Source organism: Micromys minutus, assembly GCF_963924665.1.
Source record: "Micromys minutus genome assembly, chromosome: 3".
Lineage (NCBI taxonomy): Eukaryota > Metazoa > Chordata > Mammalia > Rodentia > Muridae > Micromys > Micromys minutus.
Window position 1 is genome coordinate 11,561,134 of NC_137972.1, and position 8,874 is coordinate 11,570,007.

General features: G+C 46.9%; 1 protein-coding gene across 1 annotated transcript; it reads left to right on the forward strand.

Annotated features, from left to right (window-relative positions):
• Nucleotides 1-225: 225 nt before the first annotated feature.
• ART4 (ADP-ribosyltransferase 4 (inactive) (Dombrock blood group)) lies at nt 226-8,280 on the forward strand (the record flags this gene model as incomplete). Its single annotated transcript, XM_080914890.1, has 3 exons — nt 226-312; nt 2,452-3,160; nt 8,168-8,280. The coding sequence occupies 3 exons, from the start codon at nt 226-228 to the stop codon at nt 8,278-8,280; spliced, it is 909 nt and encodes a 302-aa protein (XP_080771016.1).
• Nucleotides 8,281-8,874: the final 594 nt, after the last annotated feature.

Here is an 8,874-nt window from a genome sequence, read left to right on the forward strand (position 1 = left end):
TGCAAATGAGCTAGATGTCTGTCTACCTTGGAGGAAGCTGTCGCTTGTTGGTAGCCAACAGAAGTCACACTTGCAGCAGGAGCAGAACCTCAGACACAGCCGGAAGAGAAGATGCCAAAGGAGGGCTCTAGAGTGAATTCCGGGATGAGGCTTTCAGAGCAGAGAAGAGCTGCAGACTCAAACCACCACCGCGGCCCACTGACCAGCCGATCTACAGGCAGGATGATGGCGCTGTGGCTTCCAGGAGGGCAGCTCACCCTGCTGCTGCTGCTGCTGCTCTGGGTCCCACAGACACCCGCGGGGAGCGCTGAGGTAGGGGCTATGGAGAAGTTGGTCTCACGAGATCAACCGCACCAATAGGATATTCACCTGGTGGCCGCCTAAGTGATAAGAACGTCGCCACTGGCGACCTAAGAGTAAATGTTAGTAGAGTGACGGGAATAATTGCTATTAAAAATTTTTAATTTTTTTAATGTCATAAATCTGGCATGAGTACCACTGAGTTCTTTTCCCGATTCTTTTAAGTATTAAAATACTGCTTCTACGGGATAAAGAGTGTGGAATAATCCGTTTGACTTGAAACTGCTTTATTCAGACAGTACACGTTTTGGAGTTTTCAAATTTTAGAGATACATATACTAAATGTAAGTTAATGATAACGGATGACACAGGAAACACTTCAGAGCTGGCGACAGGCATTGGAGTTCATCTTGGTATTCGACAGAATGTGATTCTTGGCTTGGATTGATGAGAGCTTGCTTTAAAATCTGATGTACCGGTTAACAGCAATCAGTTTTAAAAATCGAATCTAGATTGTATGCAGCTAGACAGCATGTCATCGTAAACCATACGGTTAAAATCGTGTGCTCTCTAATTCCACTCCCAACAACACTGACCTTGGGCAGAATCTCACCTTTTGCCTACTGTTCCTGAGAACAGCACTATTGCTTTGCCAAGAAATAAACAGCTCTTTGAATGTAGGTGATGCTAATCCGGCTCTCACAAACTGGTGTGAGCTGGTGAAAGCCAGTGAGCCTCTTCAAGCCTCTAACTTCGTTTCAGCACGCGCTGGACCATATTCAACTGTTTCCCCACCTCAAAGGAGTGTACTTTCCAGCCCCTCGGTACCAAAGAGGAGGGGCTTTTCCAAGCATGGTCCCTCCTTTCGCTCCCTCTGTCACCCCTGAAACACTGTGTTCTAGATGCGCTTTGGAAGCTGCATGCGTGGGGTTCCAACCTGCTCTCCACCCTGGAGCCTGGGTACCCTATGGCATACACATGCTTTTCTCCCCTGACAAGTTGTGACCTGAGAGACCTCTCTGCCAGCAACTGGAGAGACACGTCTGACAGGCTCTGGAATTTACTCTTAAGCCAACTTGCCATCAGAGAGGTATTTGTGCCCCCGGGCAGGGGGCTAATTAAAGAAGGTGATACTTCAACTTCCTTGTTTGCTGGGGGTTTTTTTGGGTTTTTTTGGGGGGTGTTACCCTCCCATTCTTCCCCCCCCCCCCCAGCATCTAAGTCAGCAAGAAGGTTGTTATTTACCGCAGTCTCTCTTGGAAAACCTAACGCTACTTATCATTCAAGGTTTTTCTTCAATAGAGTTAAAAGGTTTAATTTAGGGTGACTGGTGGTTAAAGCGCTTGGTGCACAAGTGTGAGGCCCCGAGTTCGGATCCCCGGAATGCATGTAAAATCCAGGGCAGGAGGAATGCACATTTCCCCAGCACAGGCAGTGGGAAAGGATTTCAGAGACAGACAGGACCCTGGGGCTCTAGAGATCACTAGCTAACCACTCAGCTACACTGCCAAGCTCCTGGCTCAGAGCAGGACTTTGTCTCAAAAAAATTAAGTGGAGAGCAATGGTGGAAGACCTGTGTCACTGATCTCTGGCTTGTGTGCACATGAATTCCCACAGCAAAAGATACAGTTAAAGTATCTATATGCACGTGAGGGTGCTTTAGCTTTACTGGGTTGGGACAGAGCCCCACAGTGCCCTACAGGCCAGCCTTGAACTCGCCATGTAGTCAGGGATGCTCAAAGTCATAGCAGTTCTCCTGTTTCAGCCTTCTAAGTGCTAGGATTATAGGCAGGAGCCCCACACCCAGCTCTTAACATGCTTTCTGACACCCAGGAGAGAATATGGGGAGCAAGAAACTGGAGGAAGTGGAAAGTGTAATTAAACCATAAGGTTAGTGCTTTATTGTCAACAAACAAAATATGGAAACACCATGAGTTCTTTGCAGAGAACACTTCCTCCTGGGGAGGATGAGTCTTGCAACTTCTGTGCCGTTTATGAACAATAATACCCCAGCCCAGGTAGGAATAGCACGGAGTTGTTATAATGGACACAGCTTGACCATTCCGAGTAAAATACTTAAGCCTGGTAGGCCTCAAAAATTGTCTCCATCTGACCTGACTAACGCAAATCAAGATTTCTCTTTTCTCATAGGCTGCTCTTAAGGTCGACATTGACCTGACACCAGATTCCTTTGATGATCAGTACCAAGGCTGTAGTAAACAGATGGTAGAGGAGCTAAATCAAGGAGACTACTTCATGAAGGAAATAGACACCCATAAGTATTACTCCAGAGCTTGGCAAAAAGCCTACCTAACCTGGCTGAACCAGGCGAAGCCCCTCCCTGAAAGCATGACCCCTGTGCATGCTGTGGCCATCTTGGTTTTCACCTTGAATCTCAATGTGAGTTCTGACTTTGCCCAGGCCATGACCAGGGTTGTGAAGTCTCCTGGGCAGTACAGACAGTCATTCCACTTCAAGTACCTTCACTACTACCTCACCTCAGCCATCCAACTGCTGAGGAAAGAGAGCTCTACAACGAACGGCAGTCTGTGTTACAACGTACACCACAGGATGAAGGGTGTGACCTTTAATGCCAATGTAGGTTCCAGCATTCGATTCGGCCAGTTCCTTTCTGCCTCCTTGCTGAAGGGAGAGACACCGGTGTCTGGAAACCAAACACTGTTTACGATTTTCACTTGTCTGGGAGCCTCTGTGCAAGACTTCTCTCTCAGGAAGGAAGTCCTGATCCCCCCCTATGAGTTATTTGAAGTCGTAAGTAAGAACTACAGCCCCAAAGGAGATGTGATAAACTTGCGGTCTGTTGGGAACATGAGCGTATACAACTGCCAGCTGCTGAAAGGTGAGCTTGCTCTGAATCGGGTCTGTGCAGATGGGAGTCAGAACCACTCTCTGCTTATAGAAGGGTTGGGTTGGATTGTTTGTTTTTGTTAACTGAGTGGGCTTGGAGTAGGGGAGTTGAAAACAGGGAAACTGGCCCCAAGTGACAATGGAGCTGACCAACTAAGTTTACTTTCTCCTTCAAGTCCCACCCTCTTCTATCTTTAAAAACAAAGAGTCTACAGTGGTGCCATATTAGGTCCTTAGCCATTGGGCTATGTATGTTCCAGCAACCCAGAAGATGGCTGCAAACTTAGGTACTACCAAACTCTACATACATGGTGTTTTTTCATATATATATACAACCTATGATAAAATTGAATTTATAATAGCCAAACGTATTTTAAATGTTCACTCTCCCCACCCCAAAATATCTTACTGTACCTTACTCCCCCTCCTCACTGTAGCGTGACAACACAATGTGTTTGTGATGAGAAGACATGAGAGGAATGGCCTGGGCGGGTAGCCTATACAGTGTGGAAACACTGGACAAAGGATGATGATTGGCATCCCACTAGGGACAGACCAGAACTACACACGATTTCACCTTGCTACTCAGAATGAGACCCAATCTAGTTTATGAGTCATGGTGACGTTTCTGAAAGACTTCATGTACAATTTTCACAGCACATTTGACCAGAAACAATTCATTAAAAAGTTAAAATGATGATTTTATTTTCTGTGTTACATGAAAAACACAGACATTTAATAAGCCTTGACTGCTGCTCAAGTTCCAAATTCCAGGGAGCTGGACCATTCAGAAGTAAGCCGGGAGCTCAAACTCATAGCAAAGGAGAAGATTCAAGGGAGGAAATATGGAAATGAAGAAATTATAATTATTCACCACTGCCCTGTCTCCCCTGTAATTAGTTTGTGGCCCCTCACATGACCTATACTGGTTACCATAGTAACATGTTTTCATGTTTCTTAAAAGATTCAAAGTATGCCAACTAATGTTAATTTGTTTTTCTCCCTTAAGTGGTTTCTTTCAGCAAAACAATGTGTGCCAAAAATACACACACACACACACACACACACACACAATCTGCTCTTTATCACTGGATTTACAAAGAAAGATTCATGTCAAAATGTTTCAGATCATCAAAATTCTTGGCATGCTTTCTAGAGAAACACAGGCAGCTGTTTGTAGCAGCTTAGTTTTTTTACCTGTGACTTTTGCCATTACAAACCACGGTGGTGTGGCCTTGAGGGAGGGGTTTAGCCTCTGCCCCTGTTGCTATCCATGAAAAAGGAAAAGTTATCTTTTGAGCTTATCCTGTAAGATTCCGGCGAGAACTCTTAACCTGTGGTGTACCCCTGACCCTGAATTAGAGTGACTGTCAAAAGGGAATGGGTAGAGCTGCTTATGCTGTCTTAGGACTGGGGAGAGAGGCTGAGGCAGGAGGATTGCTATAAGTCCAAGGCCAGCCTGGACTACATAGTGAAGTCTAGGCTGAGTCCCAGTCTGAAAGAACAAGGATCGAATCTGACCTGTCAGAGTTAAAAGTGAGCAGGTGCTGGAGGCCTTGTGAGGAGGCCTGACCCCCTGAGCTGGGGCGTCTGCTTATGAAATAGTATTGATGGCTGCTTGTAGAAATGACGACAGAACCGAGGTGTCCACTACCCACCCAAACAGAAGCAAGATGGGCAGTGAGGTCAGACACAGACACGGGAAGAGGGGTCTCTACTACATTCTCAGTGCACACTTTTTATGGGGAAAGTCCTAAAGATTAACAGGAAAGAAAAGCTAGTTTAACCTGGTCGATGGCATTTAAAAATACAAAATTGGGGCCTGGAGAGATGGCCCAGACATTGGGAACATGCGTAAGTTGGTACCTGGCAAAGGCCTGAGTTTGGTTTCCAGAAGGCACAGCAGACAGTGACAACTACCTGTAACTCTAGTCCCAGAGGCTCTGACGGCTCTTGGCCTCAGCCAGGGGTCATACACACACACCCCACAGTTAAAACTAATAGGAAATCATTGTGCCAGGGTCTGAAGAGGATGGACAGGATCATAGCATGCCAAAGCCACTCCTGTGACGGATGTAGTAGCATCCTCCTCGTAATAAAAGCAGCTAGAGGGCCAGAGTCCGGCAAATAGCCATCGAGCACTTCCTGCGTGTGGAAACTGTTCCAGCTGTGTGGAATGGCTCTGTGGACAACTCGGGGGACTTCCATTCCGGTGTGGTGAGACAGCCCTGTGAGTGAGAGAACAAATGAACCATAGGGGAGGAGGTGGCAGATACTAGGAACAGAACTGAGCAGGACCGGGGCTTAGGGGATGCTGTGTGGCATGGCTGCAGTGTTAAGGTGGGCCGTTAAGGAAAGCACCGGAGAAACAGACACTGAGTAAAGGGGGCAGGGGGAGAGTTAGTCATACAGGTATCTAAGGAAAGAGTCTCCCAAGGAGGAGTCAGACTAAGGGAGACTGCTCCTGCCTGTGACATTGACATTCATCTGTCTGCCACCTGCACTACACCTGTGACATTGACATCTGTCTGCCTGACACCTGCACTATACATGTAACATTGACATCTGTCTGCCACCTGCACTACACCTGTGACATCTCTGTCTGCTGCATGTACTACACCTGTGGCATTCACAGGCCTCTGCCACAATTTTATCAATTACAAAATGAAGACAAGGAAAACAAATCCCCCATAAGTTTGTTTCGGGGACTGAATAAGTTAACAGATGCTGTAGGAGGCTGGGTAAGGATGACTGAACTGGTGAATCTCATGACACTCAGGGATTGAGGCCCTGAGTGTGGATGGCCAGCATCCAGGTTGTCACAGTTCAAGCTCCTATTGCTTCTACAGAACACCAAGAACAAACAGTAAGTCACACTTCCATATCGCTGTTCATTATGAAAGGGAGTCAGGGTGGGAACTCAAACAGGGCAGGGTCTTAGAGGCAAAGGCTGATGTAGAGGCCATGGGGGGAGGTGCTGCTGGCTAACTTTGCTCCCCAAGGTTTTCTCAGCCTGTTTTCTTATAGAATTCGGGGCCACCAGCCCAAGGATGATCCCACCCACACCAGTCTGGACCCTCCCACATTGATCACTAATGGAGAAAATGCCTTACAGCCGGATCTCATGGAGGCATTTCCTCAACTGAGGCTTCTTCTTTTCCGACGACTTTAGCTGTGTCAAGTTGCCACACACACATACAAAAAAAAAAAAAAAAAAAAAAAAAAATCAGGTGTGGTGACACACATGTATAAACCTAGCACTGAAGGGGGACAGGAAGAGACAGGTAAAGCCCCAGCCTGAATGACTGACCATTTTAGCCAATCAGTTAGCTCCAGGGTCAGGGAGAGACTGTCTCCAAAAATAATATAGAGAGTAGTAGAGGAAGACCCTCAACAACCTCTGGCCTCCACACGTATGTGCATACATGTATATATGCACTTTAACATATGCCCACATAGAAACATTAATACACAATTTTTTAATGCCAAGGGCTCAACACAGATTTAGAATAACCATCAAATGTTAGCCTTCATGGTATCGATGAAGAGGATGATATAGATCGGGATGAGGGGATGGTGTCATGCTGCTGCTGCTGCTGATGATGATGATGATGATGATGTTGATGATGATGTTTATGATGATGATGATGATGATGTTGATGATGATGATGATACCAGGGCACCAGAGCAAGTCTCTGGACCTCTCCCTGTGCCTCTTTCTAGTCTCATATGCAAAATAGCTTGAGCTCTCTGAGTCAGGAAACCTTAGGAGGATGTTGCCTTGGTTCCCTTTTCTTGATACTCTGCAGTATCTTAAGGGACAAAGGGTTTATTCTGGCTCAGGCCTGAGGAGATGCAGTTCATCACACTGGGGAAGGCCGTGGGACAGGAGCATTAAAGCAGCTTCTCGAGCTAAGTCCACAGGGAACAGGAAGCAGGCAAGAAATGGGGCCTGCCTCCAAGGAGTAAAGCTTCCACCAAGGCTGCACCTAGTGAGTGCTAGCATACAGCACCACCAGCAGGAGACTGAATGCAAGAACACAGCCTGTGGGGACGTTTACATTCAAACCACAGCAGAGAATAGTTTGGGGTTTCTTATTTATTTGTTTTATGTAGAGGAGTACACTAGCTGTCCTCAGACACACCAGGAGAGGGCATCAGATCCCATTACAGATGGTTGTGAGCCACCATGTGGTTGCTGGGAATTGAACTCAGGACCTCTGGAAGAGCAGTCAGTGCTCTAACCACTGAGCCATCTCTCCAGCCCCAGTTTGGGTTTTTAAAAGTAACCGATTTCAAACGTTTCCGTCTGAGAGTCATTGCGTTAAGTAGAGTCAGAAAAGGAATGAGCTAGTTTCCAAAGAAAATTCTCTACTGCTGGAGCTAGTGAGATGGCTCATCAGTTAAGAGCCACCTGTATGGCCACCTACACTCGTGTGCTTTAAAGTAAAGCCAAGTGTTGCACAGGAGGCAGGAGCAGGTGATCTCTGTTAGAGGCTACCTGGTCACTTAGCAACCTCCAGACCAGCCAGAACTTCAGAGTGAGACTCAATTCATACATACACACACACACACACACACACACACATACACACACACATACACATACACACACATACACACACACACACACATACACACATACACACACACACACACACACATACACACACACATACACATACACACACACACATACACATACACACACATACACACATACACACACACATACACACACATACACACACACATACACACACATACACACACACACACACACACACACATCTGATGCACTGCCTCACTATGTAGCCCTGGCTGGCCTTGAACTCGCTAGGGAAACAGTCTGGTCTTGAACTCACAGAGAACCACTCACCTCTGACACCCAAGCGGGAGGATTAAAGCCGTGTCCCACCACTCCCTACTTAAAAGATAAATGCTAAAACCCTCTGCCACTGAGTGCATCTCTAACTTGTGTCTTCTTGGTTTTTCACAGCTTCCAGCAAGAAATGCACCCCTGCCCCAATGGTTATTGTTTGCCTCTGTCTGGTCAGTGTCCTTATCTCGCCCAAAAGCAGAGAGCAAAGGAATCTACTGGCTCCTTTTTAAAGGAACTACTTAAACTTTTTGCTCCCATTTTGGTATCAGAACCGGAGGCCCACACTTCCCGCCATACCACAGAAGACTAGAGAGAGAGGAGAGAGGAAGAGACAGGGGTCTATATGGACTACTTTATCCTTTATCCAACACCAGCCACAGACGCTCAGAGTTCAGGAGGGAAGCTGCACTCGACTTACAAACATACAGAACGTCATCGCTAGAAAGGTTTGGTACCAGAAGCACCAGGCACAACGGAAGCCAAGACGGGGCAGGAGATCAAACCTCGAGGCCTGACCCTGTGACTCTCTTCCTCCAGCCAGGCTCCACCTCCTGAAGGTTCCACAGCCACGAAAAGTAATGCCACCAGAAGGAGACAAAGTACTCAACGCATGAGGCATGTTTAACATCCAAACCACCGTAAGGTCTTAGCGTTCAGGGCGCTCTTCTAGGAGAGGAGGTGGGAGTCCAGGCAGCCAAGGGCAGAATGTCCCTGCTCTGAGAAGGCTTTGCCCTACACAGACCTGTCTTTGCTCACAAAGGACCAGTCTCCTGCAGCCACCCCAGCAGAACTGGAAAAGGCCCTCATCACACTATTCCTGAAAG